This window comes from Suillus bovinus (assembly GCF_016758785.1).
Source record: "Suillus bovinus strain UH-Sbo-P2 chromosome Unknown EDB93scaffold_10, whole genome shotgun sequence".
Taxonomy (NCBI): Eukaryota; Fungi; Basidiomycota; class Agaricomycetes; order Boletales; family Suillaceae; genus Suillus; species Suillus bovinus.
In genome coordinates, this window is record NW_024542066.1 from 202725 (window position 1) to 222997 (window position 20273).

At 48.0% G+C, this 20273-nt stretch overlaps 9 protein-coding genes across 9 annotated transcripts; 3 read left to right on the forward strand and 6 right to left on the reverse strand.

Moving 5' to 3' along the window:
* Positions 1 to 177: 177 nt before the first annotated feature.
* On the reverse strand, positions 178 to 1561 carry EDB93DRAFT_55007 (isoprenoid synthase domain-containing protein). The gene is made up of 5 exons (XM_041456691.1): positions 1294 to 1561; positions 1148 to 1243; positions 994 to 1092; positions 528 to 938; positions 178 to 477 (listed from the first exon to the last, which is right to left on the reverse strand). The coding sequence occupies exons 1-5, from the start codon at positions 1513 to 1515 to the stop codon at positions 349 to 351; spliced, it is 957 nt and encodes a 318-aa protein (XP_041310595.1). The 5' UTR covers positions 1516 to 1561; the 3' UTR covers positions 178 to 348.
* On the forward strand, positions 1294 to 2030 carry EDB93DRAFT_55177 (uncharacterized protein). The gene is made up of 2 exons (XM_041456694.1): positions 1294 to 1682; positions 1732 to 2030. Exons 1-2 carry the CDS (start codon positions 1630 to 1632, stop codon positions 1979 to 1981), a joined length of 303 nt encoding a protein of 100 aa, XP_041310596.1. The 5' UTR covers positions 1294 to 1629; the 3' UTR covers positions 1982 to 2030.
* On the reverse strand, positions 1879 to 2935 carry EDB93DRAFT_54902 (mitochondrial 39-S ribosomal protein L47 (MRP-L47)-domain-containing protein). The gene is made up of 3 exons (XM_041456685.1): positions 2583 to 2935; positions 2356 to 2525; positions 1879 to 2306 (listed from the first exon to the last, which is right to left on the reverse strand). Exons 1-3 carry the CDS (start codon positions 2866 to 2868, stop codon positions 2079 to 2081), a joined length of 684 nt encoding a protein of 227 aa, XP_041310597.1. The 5' UTR covers positions 2869 to 2935; the 3' UTR covers positions 1879 to 2078.
* Positions 2936 to 4218: 1283 nt separating this feature from the next.
* On the reverse strand, positions 4219 to 4695 carry EDB93DRAFT_1239018 (uncharacterized protein; the record flags this gene model as incomplete). The annotated part of the gene is made up of 3 exons (XM_041451585.1): positions 4219 to 4238; positions 4287 to 4360; positions 4418 to 4695. The coding sequence occupies 3 exons, from the start codon at positions 4693 to 4695 to the stop codon at positions 4219 to 4221; spliced, it is 372 nt and encodes a 123-aa protein (XP_041310598.1).
* Positions 4696 to 4925: 230 nt separating this feature from the next.
* On the forward strand, positions 4926 to 6344 carry EDB93DRAFT_1128476 (uncharacterized protein). The gene is made up of 6 exons (XM_041448837.1): positions 4926 to 5378; positions 5440 to 5556; positions 5605 to 5727; positions 5786 to 5840; positions 5891 to 5996; positions 6045 to 6344. Exons 1-6 carry the CDS (start codon positions 4956 to 4958, stop codon positions 6265 to 6267), a joined length of 1047 nt encoding a protein of 348 aa, XP_041310599.1. The 5' UTR covers positions 4926 to 4955; the 3' UTR covers positions 6268 to 6344.
* On the reverse strand, positions 6345 to 9979 carry EDB93DRAFT_1128478 (uncharacterized protein). Its single transcript, XM_041448838.1, has 7 exons — positions 8827 to 9979; positions 8611 to 8765; positions 8309 to 8562; positions 7904 to 8258; positions 7270 to 7851; positions 6905 to 7221; positions 6345 to 6854 (listed from the first exon to the last, which is right to left on the reverse strand). The coding sequence occupies exons 1-7, from the start codon at positions 9929 to 9931 to the stop codon at positions 6398 to 6400; spliced, it is 3225 nt and encodes a 1074-aa protein (XP_041310600.1). The 5' UTR covers positions 9932 to 9979; the 3' UTR covers positions 6345 to 6397.
* A 28-nt stretch (positions 9980 to 10007) lies between these two features.
* EDB93DRAFT_55531 (AOX, alternative oxidase mitochondrial precursor) lies at positions 10008 to 12256 on the reverse strand. The gene is made up of 10 exons (XM_041456705.1): positions 11821 to 12256; positions 11630 to 11760; positions 11511 to 11575; positions 11346 to 11463; positions 11207 to 11290; positions 11094 to 11158; positions 10956 to 11038; positions 10826 to 10901; positions 10524 to 10775; positions 10008 to 10473 (listed from the first exon to the last, which is right to left on the reverse strand). The coding sequence occupies exons 1-10, from the start codon at positions 12026 to 12028 to the stop codon at positions 10395 to 10397; spliced, it is 1161 nt and encodes a 386-aa protein (XP_041310601.1). The 5' UTR covers positions 12029 to 12256; the 3' UTR covers positions 10008 to 10394.
* A 5516-nt stretch (positions 12257 to 17772) lies between these two features.
* Positions 17773 to 18581, reverse strand: EDB93DRAFT_55846 (uncharacterized protein). Its single transcript, XM_041456721.1, has 3 exons — positions 18338 to 18581; positions 18057 to 18276; positions 17773 to 17999 (listed from the first exon to the last, which is right to left on the reverse strand). Exons 1-2 carry the CDS (start codon positions 18479 to 18481, stop codon positions 18172 to 18174), a joined length of 249 nt encoding a protein of 82 aa, XP_041310602.1. The 5' UTR covers positions 18482 to 18581; the 3' UTR covers positions 17773 to 17999; positions 18057 to 18171.
* On the forward strand, positions 18545 to 20234 carry EDB93DRAFT_55538 (39kDa subunit of Ndufa9, NADH ubiquinone oxidoreductase). Its single transcript, XM_041456706.1, has 8 exons — positions 18545 to 18696; positions 18754 to 18898; positions 18957 to 19051; positions 19107 to 19198; positions 19261 to 19505; positions 19561 to 19616; positions 19673 to 20016; positions 20066 to 20234. The coding sequence occupies exons 1-8, from the start codon at positions 18640 to 18642 to the stop codon at positions 20109 to 20111; spliced, it is 1080 nt and encodes a 359-aa protein (XP_041310603.1). The 5' UTR covers positions 18545 to 18639; the 3' UTR covers positions 20112 to 20234.
* The last annotated feature ends 39 nt before the right edge of the window (positions 20235 to 20273 follow it).

Consider the following 20273-nt stretch of genomic DNA (forward strand, 5'->3'; position numbering starts at 1 on the left):
GCTGCGGTAGGCAGAAGCTTGAACTGCTCAGGAAGAGCACTAGTCACAAGTTGGCTCCGTCCAAGGAACTAACGACTAGGGTTATGGACTTGGCGAGGTTGGCGTTTACGATGATGTGGTTGGGTGTCAAGAGGTGTGCAGCCGGAGAACGCACTTCATCGGACTTCTAAATTCAACTACCACTGCATCTTGAAAGTCAAAAAACCTTGGCGAAAGCGATCACAATGTTCCACAAAATATTGCATCATGATGTTCAGGCTGTTTAGAGTAAAAAGACGCGTGAAATGACAACGTTCTACACCGTTACAGGCGCTACATTGTGCTAAGATGCAATGCCGGCATGTCTTTTTAGAAAGTCCTCTTATAGTAACTCCTCCAGACTTGCCACGCTAATCTCCAATCTCGGATCTGCAAGGAGGGGTCAAAGACGTTGAAATTGACGACTTCCAACGTTGATAGAATGTATACCACTGGTATCTGGAAAAAATTGGGCAAAAAATCACACTAATCCGAAAAATCCGACGTACAGCGGCGGAAAACACAGGCATGGCGTCTGGTGGGACCCTGCCCCCGGACTCCTTGAACATGTCGCGTGCGGTGAGCAAATGATCATTCGCAACAGTTGCGAGTTCAAACACCGCATTCTCTAGCCCGTGGGACGATTGTCCCTTGCTGAAAATTTCTTGCTGATTGACGTTATGCTTGGCAGTGATCTCCGCGGGTATGACCATGACGCCCTTGCTAGCATGAAAAGGCAAAGCTCGTAGAAGGGTCGTCAATGATTGGGCTACCCCAAGATGCGAAGCTGCGTGCGCAAGTGTGGAGGAGGGGAGTTTCAACATTTCCAACAGAAGATAGAGGAAAGTCGATGAAGTAGACTCCGCATGTGATGTCATGGACTCTAGAGTAAGGTGTGTCTGGTTATGAAGTTCTTGTTCCTTCAAGTTAGACGACTTTAAGGGCCATATGTAAACGCATCAACGACTCGCTTACCCTCGCTTCGATTATCCTGTTTAAGTGATACAGAGACAAATGGTTATCCCGTATTGCTTCATGGATCGCAAGGGCAATCGGATGACGCGGAGGCTTATCCTATCATTAACGGGGACCATGAGATGTTTACGGTATCCAAAAACGTGCCACCCACATTGTAAATGTCTTTCATAGCATCTCTCCAGAACATTAGGCGTGCCTGACCCAAGGTAGTCTGGGATACCGCTTCTCGCATCGTGGCAAGCTCAATCTGAAGAGAGAGTTAAAGACAGTTAAACACCGACAAAGCGTCACACGTACATAGAATGCTCTCAGTGCTGAATACCCACCTTGAAATCGTTTAGGATATAGCTGGGAGGTCAAATAACCTTCATAGTCATGTTTTCGTACCAAGTCTTTGCAGTATTCGGTTGGATTGGAAGTACCAGCCTCAGAATGCAAAACTGAACCTGTATGAAGCCGGCGGCAAGAACTTAATCTCTGCAGACAATGAGAACGAAGTGACAGTGGTAATATGGTCATGGCTCATGACAAAATGTAGAGTGATCCGGCAACTAAACTTCAACATTTCACGAGTTACCGGACTCGGAGTTATCAGTCATCTGCTTCCACACAGTACTAGTACAACTGGCCGCGATGTCGTTGAGAAAGTCAGGACTTCAAAAAGACGTCTTAGCACTCTATAGACGGTAGGTGACAGTCGGGATAGAATGCAAACCTTCTTGATGAATTCTCTAGTGCATTACGTATGGTCCGTACCAAACCAGCTTTGACCCAGGCAAAATTCCTCCTCTTCGTGCGCTACAACTTTCACACACAAGCATCTTCTGTATCACCTCGCGAAGTTGCAGCTATAGAGCACCTTCTCCGTCGTGGTAGAAGGCAACTGGAGATGTACGAGCAGCCCTCTGTCAAAGACTGTCAGATATCACAAGTCATGAGTGATTGGGAGCAAAACCGACGCGGATCACGGACAACTTCACATTAATATCAAATATCAGAAGATATGGTAGATTCGGTCAAAGCAATATTATGGGTAACTACAAGTATGGTACAAGAGTTTGGGGCGCGACTCCGTCGTCGAGTCATACAGGAATGGGTGTATTCGACCTCTTGGTCCGCCGTGCCTTCAGCCTTTCAGCGCGCGTACGAGGGACGTTTTCTTTATCTTGAGATGGCTGAACGCCAGCTGCCGCGGGTTTCGGCTTGGATGCCAACAGCTGGTGTTTAGCTTCCAATTCAGCAATATATTTATCATAAAGTAGCCTCCGCTCGTTGATCACGTATTTTATACGTGCCATCGATTTTCGACACTGTAAAAACATTCAACGCCTTAGTCCAGCGTAAAAATGGCGTGCTCACTTGAACATCCTTTTTAACGCCAGCAAGACTCTCAGGATTGCTGACACCAAGTCGCCTCGCCTCCTCTCTTTGGGCTGCAAGGAGGTTTCGTTCTCGCAAGAGAACATACCAAAGCGTATGCAGGTCCTTGAAGCTCTTTCGCCGAAGTTCTGCTGCTTTCCATGACCTCCCTAGGGACAGTAGTCAGCAACCTGTGACAATACACGAAGAAAATATTTAACACTCACCGGGATCATCTTGAAATGTGTCTCTTCCTTCAAGACTCACATACTCCATCTCCCCGTCGACTTCCTTCTTTCTAAAAAAAGCCCAAAGACCATGGTTCGGGTCTACCTCGACGCCAAGATGTGGCCTGAGGGCAGCACCTTTCGACTTGCGAGTGGATGGTTGGAAGCCCGGCTTTCGAATCATACGCGAAGGATCAATGAGTGGGACTTCATTCGAGTTCCAGCGTACCGACTGCAGAAAACGAGCAGCACGCAAAGAGCGAACTGCTTGCAGAATTGTTGCCATCGTTTTGCATCAAAGAATTATTGCTCGAACGGTTTAGTTTGCATACTTACACAGCCACATAAATGGCTTAGTCAGCTTTCCGCCGCCTTCCTGTGATTGTTTTGATTCTAATTTCTGTCCACTAAAGTGAAGTACCATATGTCGGACAGTACAAGCCGGTCTACAAGGCTCCTGTCTTTACTACATCTTTGAGCCCGTGAATGCCCTGGTATGAGGAAGTCTCCACCGGTCCGTCATTCCTGCCCGGCTGCCATTTTAGACGCGGAGTCCATTCGAGGATGAGGCGACTGCTCTCCTCGTATCCTAAAGTGTGAGTAGCTGATCATAAACTGAACCGTGTTCTGCTTCTTGTCCTTGACTTGGAACTTAACAAGTAATGACCTGAACGACAACCCAGGGAGCCTATGATGGGTTTAAAGTCTTTTGTTGCTCACTCCTGGTGCGAATGTTTCATGCGTCAGAAACGCAATTTCAATCTAAATGCAACCTGTCTGGACCATTGGTCAACAGCCGCAGACCTCTGTTTAATCAGCTACACTTTTCACAAGCAAAAACAACACCTGGACCATTTACAGCCGTGACCTCACGGGCGTCAGACGCGGCTGCAGGAAAGCATACTCTTAAACCTTTTCCCCGTGCTCGCTGATACCGGAATGTAATTTGTAACGACCTTCGACCCCGTGGACTCCAGGACCTTTCTCGGGAATTGCGCTCCCAAATCATTATCCCCTCTTTTCCAGTCCATATCACACAGGGGATGTCTGGAATTGCGTGGACTGACAACAAGGCTCAGATCTCCCTAAATACCCTCCCTTCTTTATTTGTGCTTGGACAGAGCCACGTCGTGAGCTTGCAATACCAGTGCGGCCAAGTGGTAGACGATGGTGAAACTGGCATCTTACTATTGTGAATGATGAGAAAAAGTGCCAAATTGACCATCGTCTAAAGGCAAGTTTCAGATGTTTATATTGGAAACATAAGAAGGCCAAGCGCTACGTACCTAGTCGTGCTGACTACCAACATGGGCAGAAATACCAATATATAATCATTTCCTAAGCGTGAATGTGCACGACCGAAATGAATATCAATATTTCGATGAGCCAAGACAGGCCTTCATTTTGGAATGATCAAGTTCAATCTGTTACGCTGCCTCCACAAAGTAGCATATGACCGGACGAGCGATGAAAAATTTACGGATTAGGTTTGCGGAACAAACAAACTCATGAACGATGTGGTCATTCACGAAGTCATGCTGCTATATTCAGTCATCCGAATAACAACTTGTGCAAATTGAGGGAATCTAGGCCGTCCCTAGTAGAGTGGTGAGACCGAATATCTTAATGAGTTATACTATTTCTTGGGCTTTTTGGCTAGAACGTAGGTCAATAGCAAGCTCCCGAGTAAACACTGTTTCTCACCTCCATATCGACTCCGTGCAGTCATACAATTAACTACTCCTCCGAAATCTAAAGATCCACGGACGACCTTGTAACTAGGATTAAAAAATTTCAGGCGCATATCGAACATGCATATCCGGAGAAAAACTCACCGGACACCAGGCAAGTCCTGAGCACGTCCACCGCGGACTGTTACCACACTATGCTCCTGCAAGTTATGTCCCTCGCCCTGAATGTATGCCATGATGGTCTTCCCAGTAGTCAACTTGACACGCGCGACTTTCCGCTTCGCAGAGTTGGGTTTCTTGGGCTTCATTATAAAAATTTGGGAGCAGACACCCTTTCTCTGAGGGCAGACCTCGAGTAGTGGTGACTTTGGGTCTTTAGCTTTTTGCGGACGCTTCCGTCGCATCGTCTGATTGAGTGTCATGGCCAGGGAAGGCGACGAAGTGAAAAGACGCGAGTCGAGAAGAGACCTTGTGGAGAGAGGAGTCGCAGAGAGCTGAGTTAGCCTACATGGCTGAGATATTCGACTCCAGGCTCGCAGTGCAGACAGCATTTTCGACTTGCACTATACCTAATAGTTGCAGAAGAAGCTGGGGAAAGCTGACATAATCAAGACTGTGCCGCGTATACGCCTGCCCTCAACTCCAAATTAGACTCGTGACAAACGCGCCAAGCTACTGAAGAATGCCGGCCAGTTCTTCAAGGAGGAAGAGCACGCGTTCTCGCAGGGAACCTTCTTCAGACAGAATAGAAGAGGAGTATCCGTCTCAGCATGCTGGTAACAACGATGATGTCGAAGGCGGAGACGACGAGGAAGAACAGCCGAGGCGCAAGGTGAAGCAGGAAAATAAGGCCAAAAAGCGTGCTCGCAGAGACTCTGAGTCTGACAACGACCCCCCTGCTGTTGTGGACGATGACGAGGACAATCGCATTGACGTCGAAAACTTTCATGACCAGCCCCTAGACAAGAAGGAAGGCGCAAAGCTCTCGGGCATTGCGCAGGACTGGGAAATGATCCGGAAGCAGATACATCAGGGTTCATTCTCCCTCGCGAAGGAGGTGGCTACCTCCCTTGCAGATGTCTTGGAAGGAGATGATGCAAACCAGGTGAGTTATTACCAGTCACCATTTACTATGGGCTCATTCTGACCACCCGGACTACTCAAAGGCTTTGTCAGAGGTTGATGATATTATGAAAAAATTAATTGATATCGACAACGAGATGCAATCGCATGAGAAGACACTGAGTTGGATGCACCAGCAGCTTATGCGTGGCGAGCCAGTAGTGAGTGGGCCCTGATGGAGAATCTAGGAATATTGACACCTCGAACAGGAGGGTGCCGTCGAGCTCTATGAGAAAGAGGTAAAGAAGAGGGTTGATGAATTCAACGATAGAACGACTCGGAAGAAGTATGGCTCGAACGATCAATATGTTCAGTTCAAGCAAGGCATTTTTGTATGTTGTCCGTTAATATACAGTTTACTGGCCTCATCAAGTCACCCTTTTAAAATAGGAGGTACAAAATCCTGGCGAGAACATACCTCCCATTAATGACTTTATACCACGAGGTTATTGCTTCTGCATCTTGCGTGCGACAGATTCTGACAAAGATCTTCAGAGGAGGGAGATGAAAGTGACGACGACGACGACTTAGAGATTGGAGGAATCACACAAGACTTCAAATGTCCCATCACCTTGACGATACTGGTGAATCCCTTGAAATCGTAAGTGAATTCATATCGGACTTATTCTATATAACCTAACTTTTGCAGCTCTACTTGTGGCCACGCTTTCTCTGGAGATGCTATCCGGGATTACCTAAAGAGAGGCCCTTCTTCTGGAAAGTCATGCCCTGCCGCAGGCTGCAGTCAAAAGCTCACTATGGCTATGATGGTTGCCGACAGTAGTCTTGAAAAACGGGCCAAACTTGCGGCAAGGAGGGCTCAGCGGGATGAAGACGACAGTGAAGTTGACGATGACGAGGTGATAGAGTAAATCAGCAACTAATCCTGGCCTGGCTGTACTTAGCTTACCCTGATCTGGGACCACAATGAAAGGGTTTTCCTGACAAGCATGGCCTACGACTTCATTATATATGAGTGGAATACAGTCTGTAGTACAATGTTCAGCCTTCAAGAACAGACATCTCTACAAGTCCTCCGGCGTCTCTGAGTTTCGCTTCCCTTTCTTTATTTGCCCTAGCGAGCTTCTCGATTTCGCACCCTAGCGCCCAACACCACGCATCCCTTTCAACTCTGCTTCTTGTCCTGAAGACAATGACCTTGTGCTTTGCCGAGAGGGAAGGCACACTGTCCGCAGATTCGTCCCTACTTTTACGGTACCAGATAGCAAAGAGCACATCTTCTTCTGGGTCATCGGCTTCGAATCCGTCAAAGTAACGACGGGCAGCACTAGGAGTTTCAGGGTGATACTCGTCTGGCCGTAAGGCAAGAACAGCCAAGTACCCTGAACAAACATAGCAATCCATTAGATTGATCTCCCTGCTCTTCTGGCGGAGAAATGAGTTTCGCGAGACTTGGTATTGAAGGAGACGTCCCGCAACTAGGAACAACTGCACGAGCCTGTAAAAAGGCGTAAGTTCCTGAACTGTCATTACAAGGCAATCGCTGACTTGTACTGTCCCCGGAACCCCTTCCGTGTGAATGCGCGGCCACTCTTGAGTAAGCTTCTACAGTTGTCCAGCATACACCAATGATACAATAAGCCCAGTTCGGGCATAAATTCTGCATCTCCAACGGGTGCTGTCGGGATTTTCTCCCCATTACAGAACGCATGCTTAGTAACATGCGGAGTGACGGGGGGACGATGGCGTGTAGAGTAAGATATATTCATCTCATCTCGAGCGCCAGTGTGATACCGCTGTGTCCAGTATTCGACAAGTGCGCGTAGTCGGTCGACCCATTCTTGACTCGTCTGGCAAGAATATGTCTGAAAAGAGAATTAAATAAGAAACCAAATTACTCCAAATATTCTTACCTCAAATCGGATCACGCGCCCAGATATCATGATGATTTCGAAGCAGCGTCTGACACGCAGCTGATTTTTGTCACGAGCTTGCGCAAGACCCTCGGCTCCACCGATATCAACCTCGTCGTTAGTCAGAATGTCTTGGTTTCCCACAGATCCACCAGCTACAATAGCCGTGGCATGGGTCCTAGCATCATGATCGATGGTTTCGTGGGTCGCCCGGCGGATCTGCTTTATATTCCGCAGGTCGAAAGCTTCAAATGCGGCCGCAATTTGAGATGCCCCTCGTGCGACCTCGGCCTCACGAAAAGCCCGAGTGTATTCCAGTGATTCATTATGGTGCGACGATAGTGCACGAGATAAATAAACGTTTGGGGGGACAGGAGCGTGAGAATTCGAGGGCCAAAGGGCAAAAAGGTGGCCGTCATGCGAAGTAAGGTAAATATGTTGTTTACCTTGACTGCTGGGTTTGATGCGATCGAGATACCCCTCTATACATGGAGGTTCGTGTACCTTTGTCCCATCGGTTAGGTGAATTGTACCCGGATAGTGTTGGCCAAGCCTAAGCTCAAGGTGTGCTCGTTTCGTTCCCTGAGTAGGATGTCAGCAGAATCCCATGTCAGGAGTCTCACATCATGTTCACCTGTTGCATCGCCAACCCGCAGAGGACAGCCCACGGTCTAGGCTGGCCCATCACATCTTCCTCCTTCCAAACCCAGTCAAGCTTTGCCTCCAAGTTCCACGCTAACTGAAGGGTTGTGCCTGCCGCAATTTTACGTTCTACTACATGGTTCCAGTCACGGGATGCGACCTCATGAGAGCCACAAGATGAAGCCAGAGACTTCCTGACAGTATCGATGATATTTTTCCTACTGAACATATGATAGGCCTTGTCAATATTGACTTCGTCGACGGCAGGAACATCCAAATCAACGCGTGTACCGATGGCCGGACACCTAATCTCGATAGAAGTGGGTATTTTGCCGCCCAGATGACGCCTGTAATGACCGCTCGATCAAAAGCCGTGTCCTGAGTATTTCGAACTGACCATAACTGCCAGCACCAGTCCATAGCCCTTGTACGACACTTCGGCTTGAAAACGAACACATTAGTCCCTTCTCGTAGGCGATCAAATAGGGCTTGGGTTTTCGATTGGTTGTTACGGACTGGTGCGCGTGGACACAAGATACAGAAAGTGAAGTCGGTGAAGGAATAAAGGGTGGAATGTGTTCGTTGAGATTGAAGGGGTATTATGAACGCGAGATGTTTATGTCCAGTGATATGCTCTTTCCCAGGCAAGGTCTGATGGGATATACACCATGGCTCGGCAGGTTAGAAAAATAAACTCACATAGTCTTCGTAGATTTCGAGCCGCTCTCCTCGCCAGACCACCAGAAATTCAGCCCAATCCTCGTATCTAAGACGAGTCGTACGATTCTGAACTTCATCAAAGTGGCAAGGTAGTGACTCTGATTTTGTGTAGCTGACTCTAACAAGCATTCGGTCTATGAAATTTGGACTGTATATCAATGGACGCCTTCTAGTGGCACAATTTAAGACGCTGACCTCGGAGTACGATATTTGCCCGCTCTTTACTCTGATAGTGTTCACGTGAGGTAGTCTTTAAGGTAGCTCCTGTGCTAGTTTCATTCACTTCACTTCCACTTCTTGCAAGGACAGTCGCAGGAGGTGCGGGGATATCGTTGGCATCAGTTAGGATCTGCGAGTTTGAGGAAGTCCCCTCGTCAGCATAGTAAAAGCTTCTATCCTTCCCCTTCCCCTTGTCCAAGCCAACCGGCGCGAGCTGGGAGTTCGAGCTTTTTGGAGTGGTTGCATGACCACCAATGAAGAATGATGTCTTTCGTTTATTTGCGCTCATGTGCACCAAAGACTTCTTTCCCTTTAGGATAGTAGGTCGTTGAGGGTCCTCTGGGGGTGCAGTACTAATGTCGTTAGCGGAGGATCTATTCTCGGGAGCCATGCCAGTGGTGAAGAAACCAGCGCCAGCAGTCAAGGAAGTAGATATCGATGCTTGAGAGGTAAGAACTGCGCCAGGAGAAAGCTCTGTCCCAGCTGTGACAAATGTTTGACCGCCTACCGTAGAAGGGGGCTCGGTTGGGGAGGGGGCATCAATTTGAACTTCGGGACAGGTTTGATTAGCCTGTAGAAGTGATGTCGGATGGCTGTCGAGAACGTTTACACCTAACACGTTTCCGATTTCGAAGCTTCCCCCTACCCAACGTTGTGTGGTACTAGTACCAGCGTCCTTTTTGTGATGCGTCAAAGATCCGCCCCATTCGCTTTCTTGCCACCGCTTCCACATGTTCTGTCGCTCATCCGTCTCAGCTTGCTGTCCCCAATCTTCCTTTCTCCCACCTCTGTGGAGGAAACTTCGATATGCATGGTTTTGGAGGAACGATGTGGACAATTCGTCGGCCCCATCACTTTCTTCATCGCTTGAATGCAGCCACCTTAATATTTGATTTGTAACCTTTCTGTTGGATGAATCCAAGTCTGTGTGGATGGTATCCTTCGAGGCATCTTTCTCTGGCATGGGTCCTATGAAAATCCGGCGTCTTGAATGATCGTAACTAGCGAGGGACTCGCCAGGATGTGCCAATGTGACACCAGGCAAAAGTGGTTTACATTGATGCGTCTGCAAGGAGGCCATGAGCCAAGGGGGAAAGGGGGGTAGTACTGAGTGGCTGAGGACCTAGCGCTCGCTAAACAAGACCACCCGTGACGGTGTTGGTTTAACAAAGTGGCTAACCGTCACGTCATTAAACCCTAACCTAACTTTAGGGTTTGTCCTGCTATTACATTACTTCTAAGTAGTTGACTTCTAGGCACCTTATCCTCCTTGTGACTAAATCAATAAGGATAAACGTAAATCTCCTTGTGTACTTTCGAATCTTCATGCACATGGCGGCCGTGTGGGGTTCTTTCGGCTGCGTTCTTGTTCCTCCATGCTCGGTAGTTTATTTGTTCTCAGAGGTTCATCGCGGCAGTGTCTATATGTCTATATAAGTATAAGTATATGTTATTGTATATGTATGTAAATCGAGTGGGGGTTTAACGTATAACGGATGCGACGGTCCGTGGCCTGGTCCGAGATCGGAGATTTCATCAACCGGCTATTTCGAGTCGGCTTTACCGTGCTCAAGCATCTTGTGCGACTCCTGCACGTATTGTTCGGCTTCCTCCCTCGTAAATCTGTTCAGGCATCAGATAAAATAGTCATGAAAGTTGTACAATTTACGTACCCAAGCTTGCGCCCTTTGACAAGCATGTCCGGTTCTCGGAGGGCAAAAGGATTTACGTCAGTCTCGGTGTTCAGGTTAGCAAAACTGTGGTTCACGAATCGGTGCGTAGATTCATCAGACCGCACAGCGTAAATGACGTCAAGTAGCTTGGCGCCAGGGTCTAGACGCCAATAGTCTTTGGCAATCTCCGGAGCAGGCATATTGCTCCATTCAGGTAGACGTCCAGATTCGATGTCCTGGATACAACGAGTACTGAGTTGGTTAGCGTTGCTACAAAAAGACAAGATAAAGCTAGTCCTTACTAGGTTAAGACGGCCTCTTCCTCTAGGTACGCAACAAATCGGTGACATGTGCGGGGCGATATTATGTAGGATAAGACTAGCAGTGCGAGTTAGCAATGTGTTTGAGATCGACCGATTCGATGCCACGTACAAAATAGGTTAAAAAACACGCCCTGCGCCCCTAAAACCAGGCCTCGGAAAAATAATGAAGGTTTTCGCAAGGTCATAAAGGTCCTACACAACAACGCCTAGTCAGTTAAGTTCGACTTCACGAACATAATCCAATCACATTAGATGCATTCTTTCATTCTCGGCTTCCTCCAGCAATGTATGTATCCAACCAGAGTCTCGACGCTATCAAATAATAAAGAATGTGATCGTCCGAAAAGAAGTCTGACTGACCATGAGACGCAAACTGGTGAGGTGACGGAGCATCGCCGCGACCATTCCGGGCACTCCGGCAACTGTCTCCAAGAAAAGGATGCGCTAAACAACGGTAATGAAACAAACGGAAATAACAATTGATGATGGATTTGCTCACATTTAACCACGCCTTCTCATCCAAGGTATATCCGCCCTTCCTCAGTTCTTCGACCGACATCTTGCTATGAGCGGGGATCGGCTTATGCTTGTAACCAGACACTAGGTCAAATCCCCATCTGGCATGTACATGAATACTTGGACGATACTAGAAAGAAAGTCTCACCTTGTCAACTTGACGAGATGATACGCAATTTTGTCCGATATGGTTTTCGCTTCCCTTTGGAGAACCTGGCAGCTTATATTTAATACAAAGCGTGATCAGGGAGGAAATGCATGAAGTACCTCGACTGCTTTGATTTCCTCCTGGGAGTATACAGGATGAAATAGAACCCAATCGCCTCGGACGATGGAGGGTGGCAATGTGCTAACTGCATCAGGAGTAGTCAGACCCTGCTTGGATGTAGCTGAATCTTCTGCGAAACGGTTACCTGCGCGTCAGTAACGAGGAACGATAATAGATAGATTAACCTCACTGAGATGGAAGCCCTCCGTTCCTGTGGCCGATTGTTCATTGATTTGTTTCCCTGTCAACGAGTTGTTGTTTGGCTGACCACTATGGATGAGGGCTCGTGTTGCGAACGTAGTTCCTAGTTTAGGGGCTAGGCTCAATCCAGAATGAAGAATGCCAATGCGGCAGGCAGGACCAGCACAAACAAGGGCAGTCCTCAGCATACTCGACATAGATAATGGAGTGCAGGTCCAAGTGTTAATTCGTAAGAAAAATGGTAGTGTATACACATGGTACGAGGGCGCAAGTCGGTTCTCTTATGTTGGTTGTGTTCCCGTATGGTTCCGACTCGCATCCGAGACAGTCCGTGGCCCGGCATTAAGAAGACCCAACAACCTGAAAAAGGTGTGTTTTGACTATTGTCCTGTGTGTGGGTTTTACTTGGTTTTGATACTTCGCACTTAGCAGTCATGAGTTCTACTGAAACGCATCAGAGAGTCCGGGTGAGCCGCAGATCATCTTATAGTGACCGTGACAAGAAAGGTTTTCGTTATATTAGAATATAAGGCTATGCATAACGTGGAAAAAACACGACAATCAACGTAAAGCACCCTGGGGAGACTCACCAATCCTTTGATGTCAAGATGATAAAGTTCTTCATTGGCTGAACATTCGATATCAGTGTCACCATGGAAGTTGCATTGTACAAAAAAAATCGCTTTCTGTTCTTACGTCATCATGACAGATACGGCAGGTATTTAAGAACAAGACCACTTGAAGAGCACAAGTCTGATCAGATCAATAGTCACAAAATCCTATTTGGCAGGTCTGGCGGAACCTGGTAGCTTAGCCAGGTGCTTTGAAAGAAAGGACAAGGAATTATCATGTCATTTACAAGATCTATTAATATGAGGACAGATATACTAGGTCTCTCCTGCCTACAACATATCCTACCTTCAAACACAGGTAGCCACACCTGATGGTCAAAGGCTCGATCAATGGGTCATGTGACGTAGATAGTAGTTGAAATCATAGGTGAGCTTGTGGATACCCTCTTGACCCCAGACCTCATCATCCTCATGGCGGTGGCCAGCTCGGATCCGACAACTTACGCTTTTATTATCTACCAGGGCCATTACGGAGGCCTTGGCGATGTTTGCTTGTGAACACCGAGGTCCGGTCTTAACTGGATCGTGCCGCTGTTCCCGCACCTGCGCTTTTCGTTCGATTATTATTTATGCTTGCATCCAATCTTCTAGTGCATGATCATATTTGATCAATATCATGTCCGACTGCTACCGCTATCATCCAATGTGATTTCTAGGTCACTGTCAACGTCCAGTTCAGGTACATATATTCCCATCGTTGCCCACGAGTCTAATCGAATACGCCATTCTCTTCTTGCCGACACCAAATGGCATATCATATAGGGCACAGTCACAGTAAAGCTTCCTTCCGTTGGTGGTTTCTGATCTGGTTACAATGATGAGTCTTTCAAGTTGCCAGAATTTTATCTCAGCTTTCAGTGTCCTGGAAACCTGGCGATCTGACATAGCTTTATGATAGCATTTTGCAGACTTTATACGTAGGCTGACTATTCAATCGGACACACAACAATATGCACATTAGTGTGAATTACCGTGACACTGCGCCTGCAGGCACTCTCAGCACTCATCATGCACGCCAATGTTCAGACTAAAATAACATAAGATCACCTTCGCATAGAATATTGATAGAGGCACACAGCTCTTCAGCATAGTTGACAGACCGGACTGAGCCTTAACGCCCAGGGGCTTCTCATCAATCTACAAATCCAGAGTTGTAAGATTTGACCCACCGCAGCTCCGCAAATGTCGTAGGCTAGAAACATGTGGCAGAAACACGAGGATATTTTGATCCACGCAGTCATTTTGAGACAGGATTTTGTCATAAACATGCACATCACAATGGAAGTTTAATTGATCAGGGGAAGCATACATACCCGTGTCGAATGGAGCTTAGAGGCGCCAGAGCTCACTAGTGTGCCTGTTCGGTATCTGCGCTTGCCCTAGTTTACAGTGGAAATGCGACTTGACAATGTGAGAAAGTGCCTACATCGGGTTCAAAAGGGCACTGCAGACACTTCTTTGACATATTGGTCCCATTGTGATCATAAGACGGCAACGAAATGACCCCCAAACACCATGCCAGGATCCGCTATACTGGCGATCAGGACTCCACTGTGGGACAGTACCCACAACGCAAAATCCTGTGGACAGTATAGATGCACCGAACATGAAGATACCCCATTCTGGAATTACTGGTAACGCGAATAGCATTAATGAAGAAGGAAGATCCAACGTGACTCGCGTCTGTAGCGTTATCAGAGTAAAGGGTCCACAGGAATCAAATGACGCGACTGGTATCCACATCTGGGCCTTGGTCGACCGGGTGAAAGCCGCCGGGGGTGGCTTTCTTGTTATTGAACGTAGACGACAGGGGGGAAATATCGAAAAGATGTAGAGTTCAGCGATAAAGTTCATTACCGAGACTTTAGCGGCTAGTGTCAAGGGCACTCCAAGGGAATCGCCCCCTGTCTAGAACACCCCGCCACCAGACGATCGCATCAGAAGATGCTAATAGTTCGCTCCAATGATAAATGGCGGCCCCATAAGGTTCCAATTCCACGATCATTCATGGATAAAAAACATGAGGTGATTCATTTCCGAGGGTGGCGACGAGTCACTTTAAAAGGATCCAAAGCTTTTTTTGTTTAGAGTTAACGGTGCGGAACAAGAAGAACGAACACACATACTTTAATGGTTCCATCCATGACAAAACATAAACACACCAGCAATGCAGTGAGATCCGAACCTGTTTTGTGTAAATCATATGTCAACTAGCGCTGAGGATAACATATTTTGAGTACGAAAGGGGACCAACGAGGCGTCGCTAACTGAGAAGCCTGCAGGAAAACGCGTTGAGGGATTGAAAGCACAGGTATAAAGACGTAGTGGGATCTGAGACTAAGCCCACAGGGTATATCAGGCGCAAAAAGGCATATTTCATCTCGAGGAGCCTGGAATGTGAAATTGGACCGACGTCATGAGATCAAGCAAAGAACAAGAAGCAGGTTAAGTCGGAACTGACTGAAAGTAGTGCACAGCTAAAAGACAAGAGGCGGAGGCGTGGTTGCCTCCCGGATCCGTAAAGTCGGGTTTGCATGGCAATTATGTTGAGGACCCAAGTTAGGACATTGTGGACGATTTCAACGTGTTTTTGAAAGATAGCTTGCATCTGACGGAGTGTAACAAACGAAGCAGCTGACAGAAACCATAAGCAAACACAAGGCTACCAAGGGGTATCGAAAAAGGAATCAAGGGCTGACAGGCGTTGGACAGGCATCATGCCAGTTCAAGGCTTGTGGCTTCGATCCAAGTCGAAGGCCTGATCTGCCGGTTCAATTTTCTACTTTCCTTCCGGCTACATAAAAAGGCTTAACCTTTCACCAACGACCCAATCTTTCTTCCTTTTCACTCACAGCGGCTGGTTTTTTTCCAGCAGATGTGTGCTTAAGCATCGATGGAAAACGTAGCGCAGTATAGTAATTCACTCGTCTACCCATCATCCAGCACACCTGGCACACGCTCACATGAGGATGATAATCCAGTAAACGCGTCTTCCGCCTGGTTATCTGGGCAGAGGTCTGCCTCAAACTCTTCTACGAGTTCTACTCAGCTATCATCCATTTATTCCGCGGTGGATCGTCCTCCAGATCACGGAGATTATGCTTCTACATCCACATCGTATGGGCAAGTGCAGCCTAACGACTCTTATTCCAATTATTCCCAACCATCCAACATTCGTCCCGAAGATGATGGAAATCACTCCGCGACAATTGCTCTCTCTCCTCAAATTTCGGGTAGTATCGGCCCTTCTAGGCTCACGCGCCGACAAACACGCGCGCAATCCACCCTTCACATTGGTCTTAGAAGAGACAGACCACCTGCACCTTCAAATGCGCAGTCTGATTTACACGGGGCTGACGAGGTACGTCACAACTCTTGCTTCCACTCGTCACCTCAGCTGGCTCATCACCTCCTTTACCAGTCTCCCTACTACATGTCACCGGGGAGCGCCGTTTCGCGCCCTCAGACGCCTGCAAGTAGTAGCGACCCAAATCGCTACCAGTTGCCCGACAGAGTGTCTTTCACAATGAGCTCAGGTGGTATACCCTTGCAATCACCTCGGTACCTGAGCACGCCTGTGTCAGCTTCACCCTATTCCCCGTTTCCCATGTATCACCAACATTCACGTTCGACATCATCTTACTCCACTTCCAATCCACGTTCAGCTTCGCCTGCACTAAGTGTCGCATCTGCACTCACATCTATTTCGTCCGCTACTTCTGCCCCAAACTCTCAGACATTCCCAGCCTTCCCCCTTCCTTCACCCCCAGGCGCTGTCATTCCACGGGCCAAGCAACGAAAGCAACGTCTGTTTAACGTTGACCGTAAGGCCATCTGTATCTACCACCAAGACAACCCCAATGCACGGCAGGAAGATATCGCAGCGCGGTATGGTGTTGAGCGGAGCACCATCAGCAAGATCCTGAAAAATAAAACAAAATGGATGAACGTCCCAGAGGATGAAGACATGCGTGTGGCCAAGCATAGGTAACGATCCCCTTTGTCCATTCTTCTTTCGTGAAACTCACTTGTATTCAGGCCTTCAAAATTCCCTGAGGTCGAAGAGGCGCTCGTCGAGTGGCTCCTCCAAATGAAGCAGCAACAACAAAACACGTTACTCTCCGATAACCTCATTCGCACAAAGGCTAAGGAGACTGCTCGCAGTTTGCAGATCCCTGACGAGAGATTCAAAGCTAGTTCGGGATGGGTTGAGAACTTCAAGCATCGCCATAACATTCGCAAGGGCGTCTGGCAGGGTCACGAGAAGATTTTGCGGGCTTCTCGTGGCCTCTCGGGTGCCCAAGAGCACAGGCGTGGCGCCACAGATACAGTGCTTTCGCCCCTCAATCCTGCATTCGAGGGTCGCTCTGAGGTTACAAATGGACGCGATTCCGAAGAGCATTCTACGATGGCTGATGGCGACGATGACATGGAATCAGAAGACGAGCCAGAAGGCCCTCACCCTCTGCAATCACAAAGCGACACTGGGCCTTCTTTGTCCCAAGCACCACTGGGACCCACTCTCCCCTTACCACGCATGTGGGCCCTACAAACGGATCATCTAACCGTTCCCAATACGCCACTTTCTTCGGCGCCGCCAGGCAATGGTCATGAATCCATATCTCATCAGTCCTTTGTACACCAACGCCACGAGGAACGGCAGCCAGACCCAGTCGCAGCGGAAATGAATTTATCTGTTCTTCCAAATCCTGTGCAGCAGCACCTCCAGGTGACAGACCCACAGCAAGGGGTACAGCTCACGCACTCAGATCCCAGCTCCCAATATTCCGAGCCGGCTGTTGTATACCAACCCGCACCGCCTATCACAGCGGGCGATACGATTGTCAATATCGGAGAAGCCGAGGACGCCATTAATAAAGTCATAGGCTTTGTCGACTCTCGTCCTAATCTCCTGTCTCAGACACAGCGAGATGTCCTCCACGAGATCAAATGCATACTCTTCCAACTCGGAAGTGGAGTGCCATTTGACCGTAACTGGAGATAATGCTGGACGTCCCTCGGTGGTCTCTTCACTCCGCACGCGTGGATCATCGTCGATGTCATCCCACATCCACGTGCAATTTTTTTTCTTGCCTTACCTCTCATCAGTGTTCTACATGCATTTAATCATCTTCCCATGCTTCGCATTCACCCGACATTGCACGATCGCATCAACATTTTACATGTCTCTCGTAGGGTCCCATTCACACTCGGTACATATCGTAACTGCATGTCATACCTCGCATTTGATACATCTCTCCTGCATCCACCAGCTCGTCTTGGACTCTGCTGTTTTAACTAGCTCATTTGCAATGCAGAGACATTAAGTTGTCTGTGTACCATTGCCTGATCGTTATATTTTGAAATTGTTCAAGCATGCTATAGTCATTTATAATATACCGTCGTCCATCAACCTTCTCTGTGGCACTGCTTGATATCAGGTCATTCAAATGACGTGCGAACTGTGTATGTCGATTGGCCACGCGGAACCCTGGTCCCGACGGAATACTTGAGGATCAAATCCGTAGAATCACATCTGAATTATTTTGGGGGTATGTAAGTACGGCTTACAAAATATTCGTGGGCAACGTACCAGCAACAGCACATGGACTGTCAAGACTTGGAGGCTTTTCCACCTGGTGTCACCTTGGGTGGTTCGCTGTACAGAATATGGGTAAATTCAGATCACTAGTACGTATACGGAACTATCAGCCATACGCATTGGCGGTGTTTTTCATGATCGAGAGTTTGCCGGCTGATGCAGCAGATACCATTTGCTGCTCGATGGATTTGTTTATCTTGGCAGTCAGTGACTATGTATCCAGCGTAATGGTCAATGAAACTCGTAATTCATTAGAAGACGTGAAGGTTTACCTGCCTCATGGAAGCCTGCTTGACCAGAGCGGTCTTTTTGGGTGGAATGTACCGTTTCCCTTTTTTCGGGTTTGCGGCGGCCTTGGCAGCTTGCCTTGCCGATGAAGCCTTGTTCTGAAGACCCTTAGTTTTGCCTTGAACCATTGATGATGTGCTTTCGCGTTGAGATATGTCAATGTTATGTGGACTTAAAGGCTACATATCGGGTTGACACATAAATCACACCGCCGGAAGATCCCGGTTAGCTTTCCTCCGCCGCTACCTTGCAGCTCAGTCTGCTATTTCCATCGTCGCCGACAGCTATGCTCTCAGCATCCCATGTTCTACGCGTCCAGCGCGTGTCCATATCACGCGGGAAGGTAAGTGTACCTTTAAAGTGTACTTATTGACTTGTAGCGACTGAATTGACTTTGCAGCGTGCTTTGCATGACTTGGTGACACTTCCTGACCGTAAACCAATCATTTCGTATGGGACACCTGGCTACAGCGCAGTGAGTGGCCATGTGGTCACTGTCTTTGGTTGCACTGGATTTCTCGGACGTTATCTCATCTCGAAACTCGGTAAACTTAATTTGGACCACCTCAAGGTTTTGGCGTCTACTAACACTCCACTTTGCAGCTCGAATGGGTACACAAGTCATCGTGCCTTACCGTGAAGAGGATGAGAAGAGGCACCTCAAACCAATGGGCGACCTCGGCCAGATAGTCTCCATGGTAGCGTTGCATCTACTTCCATCTCCAAGTCGCAACCATCTCAATTTCATTTCAGGAATGGGATATCCGGAATGAGGAACAGATTGCTGAGTGCTTAAGGCATTCTGACATCGTTTACAACCTTGTCGGCCGACAATATGAAACAAAGTATATTTTGAATTTAATATCCCTTTGCAACCTACGCACTCACTCCACCTTAATCATCTCAGGAACTTTAAATACTCTGACGTTCATGTTAGCGGAGCGGAGAGGATTGCGAAAATTGCAGCACAGGCAGGAGTACCTCGCCTAGTACATGTTTCTCACCTGAACGCTTCGACATCTTCCCCGTCGCATTTCTACCGAACTAAAGCTGAGGGTGAAGAACGGGTCCGGGCTGCGTTCCCCGCTGCAATTATCGTCCGCCCTGGCCAAATGTATGGCTGCGAGGACAAGTTCTTGAATAACATGGCTAGTGGGTCTTCAACTCGCGCTTTAACGTCCACCCATTGATCAGAAAATATGTCAAGGTTGGCCTATCTGGTGGAAGCTTAACCATGGAGAAACAAAAATTCGACCAGTTCATGTAAATCTCGCCCCTGTCATTGTCATAATCTTCTTAAACTGATCGTGGGTTGACAGGTCATGGATGTCGCCCAAGCTTTAACTAATTTGATGACGATCCCCCAATTTCCCGGCACTATTTCCCTTCCTGGACCAAGGACGTTGACGACGGAGTACCTGTTAGACATGGTGTCTTCCTTGACTTATACACCGCCATCGAGTGCGCCTGTGCTACCGAAGTCCGTTGCGTTGGCCCTTGCCAAGGTTGCCCAGGCACCGTGGTGGCCGCTCATTAGCCCTGATGAGGTTGAGAGGCGTTACATAGATGACATCGACGTCCCAGGCGATTGGGAAGCTGTGGGCGTGACTCCTGACGAGATCGAGAACCATGCGATCACGTACCTACGAAGATATCGTTCGGCGTACGTATCTTGTTGACTACGCTGCCCGAGGAGCTAAATTTCCCCTTAGAGAGAACTTTGTGCGACCGGTGGTTTTCCCTGCGCGTTCCAGCTAAGCGGATGTCATTTCCGACGCTCACGATTGGTGGCCCATTTCATCATACCGTAGGATATATAGAGTCATATCGGATCTTCATGGGCGTTGCTTATTGTTCCATACTGGAGCAGTGAATGATTTCATGAAAGCCGTTGCTAGGATGCATTAGCCTAAGTGAACC

Excerpts from the sequence above, each read along its gene's own strand:
- EDB93DRAFT_55007 (XM_041456691.1), bottom strand. The coding sequence starts at position 1,515 with ATGACCATATTACCACTGTCACTTCGTTCTCATTGTCTGCAGAGATTA. Across the intron at positions 1,244-1,293 it reads CAGCACTGAGAGCATTCTAT|ATTGAGCTTGCCACGATGCG; the intron begins GTACGTGTGACG and ends CTCTCTCTTCAG. Across the intron at positions 478-527 it reads TGCCTGTGTTTTCCGCCGCT|ATACCAGTGGTATACATTCT; the intron begins GTACGTCGGATT and ends AATTTTTTCCAG.
- EDB93DRAFT_1128476 (XM_041448837.1), top strand. The coding sequence starts at position 4,956 with ATGCCGGCCAGTTCTTCAAGGAGGAAGAGCACGCGTTCTCGCAGGGAA. Across the intron at positions 5,557-5,604 it reads TTATGCGTGGCGAGCCAGTA|GAGGGTGCCGTCGAGCTCTA; the intron begins GTGAGTGGGCCC and ends CACCTCGAACAG. Across the intron at positions 5,841-5,890 it reads TAATGACTTTATACCACGAG|AGGAGGGAGATGAAAGTGAC; the intron begins GTTATTGCTTCT and ends AAAGATCTTCAG.
- EDB93DRAFT_1128478 (XM_041448838.1), bottom strand. The coding sequence starts at position 9,931 with ATGGCCTCCTTGCAGACGCATCAATGTAAACCACTTTTGCCTGGTGTC. Across the intron at positions 8,259-8,308 it reads GACTGGTGCTGGCAGTTATG|GCGTCATCTGGGCGGCAAAA; the intron begins GTCAGTTCGAAA and ends CGGTCATTACAG. Across the intron at positions 7,852-7,903 it reads GCGGGTTGGCGATGCAACAG|GGAACGAAACGAGCACACCT; the intron begins GTGAACATGATG and ends CATCCTACTCAG.
- EDB93DRAFT_55531 (XM_041456705.1), bottom strand. The coding sequence starts at position 12,028 with ATGTCGAGTATGCTGAGGACTGCCCTTGTTTGTGCTGGTCCTGCCTGC. Across the intron at positions 10,902-10,955 it reads CGTGTTTTTTAACCTATTTT|TCTTATCCTACATAATATCG; the intron begins GTACGTGGCATC and ends TCGCACTGCTAG. Across the intron at positions 10,776-10,825 it reads GAAGAGGCCGTCTTAACCTA|TACTCGTTGTATCCAGGACA; the intron begins GTAAGGACTAGC and ends TAACCAACTCAG.
- EDB93DRAFT_55846 (XM_041456721.1), bottom strand. The coding sequence starts at position 18,481 with ATGGTTCAAGGCAAAACTAAGGGTCTTCAGAACAAGGCTTCATCGGCA. Across the intron at positions 18,277-18,337 it reads AGCAGGCTTCCATGAGGCAG|TCACTGACTGCCAAGATAAA; the intron begins GTAAACCTTCAC and ends CTGGATACATAG.
- EDB93DRAFT_55177 (XM_041456694.1), top strand. The coding sequence starts at position 1,630 with ATGTCGTTGAGAAAGTCAGGACTTCAAAAAGACGTCTTAGCACTCTAT. Across the intron at positions 1,683-1,731 it reads GTCTTAGCACTCTATAGACG|TGCATTACGTATGGTCCGTA; the intron begins GTAGGTGACAGT and ends TGAATTCTCTAG.
- EDB93DRAFT_54902 (XM_041456685.1), bottom strand. The coding sequence starts at position 2,868 with ATGGCAACAATTCTGCAAGCAGTTCGCTCTTTGCGTGCTGCTCGTTTT. Across the intron at positions 2,526-2,582 it reads CACATTTCAAGATGATCCCG|GGAGGTCATGGAAAGCAGCA; the intron begins GTGAGTGTTAAA and ends TACTGTCCCTAG. Across the intron at positions 2,307-2,355 it reads GCGTTAAAAAGGATGTTCAA|TGTCGAAAATCGATGGCACG; the intron begins GTGAGCACGCCA and ends ATGTTTTTACAG.
- EDB93DRAFT_55538 (XM_041456706.1), top strand. The coding sequence starts at position 18,640 with ATGCTCTCAGCATCCCATGTTCTACGCGTCCAGCGCGTGTCCATATCA. Across the intron at positions 19,199-19,260 it reads GGCCGACAATATGAAACAAA|GAACTTTAAATACTCTGACG; the intron begins GTATATTTTGAA and ends TAATCATCTCAG. Across the intron at positions 20,017-20,065 it reads CTACGAAGATATCGTTCGGC|AGAGAACTTTGTGCGACCGG; the intron begins GTACGTATCTTG and ends ATTTCCCCTTAG.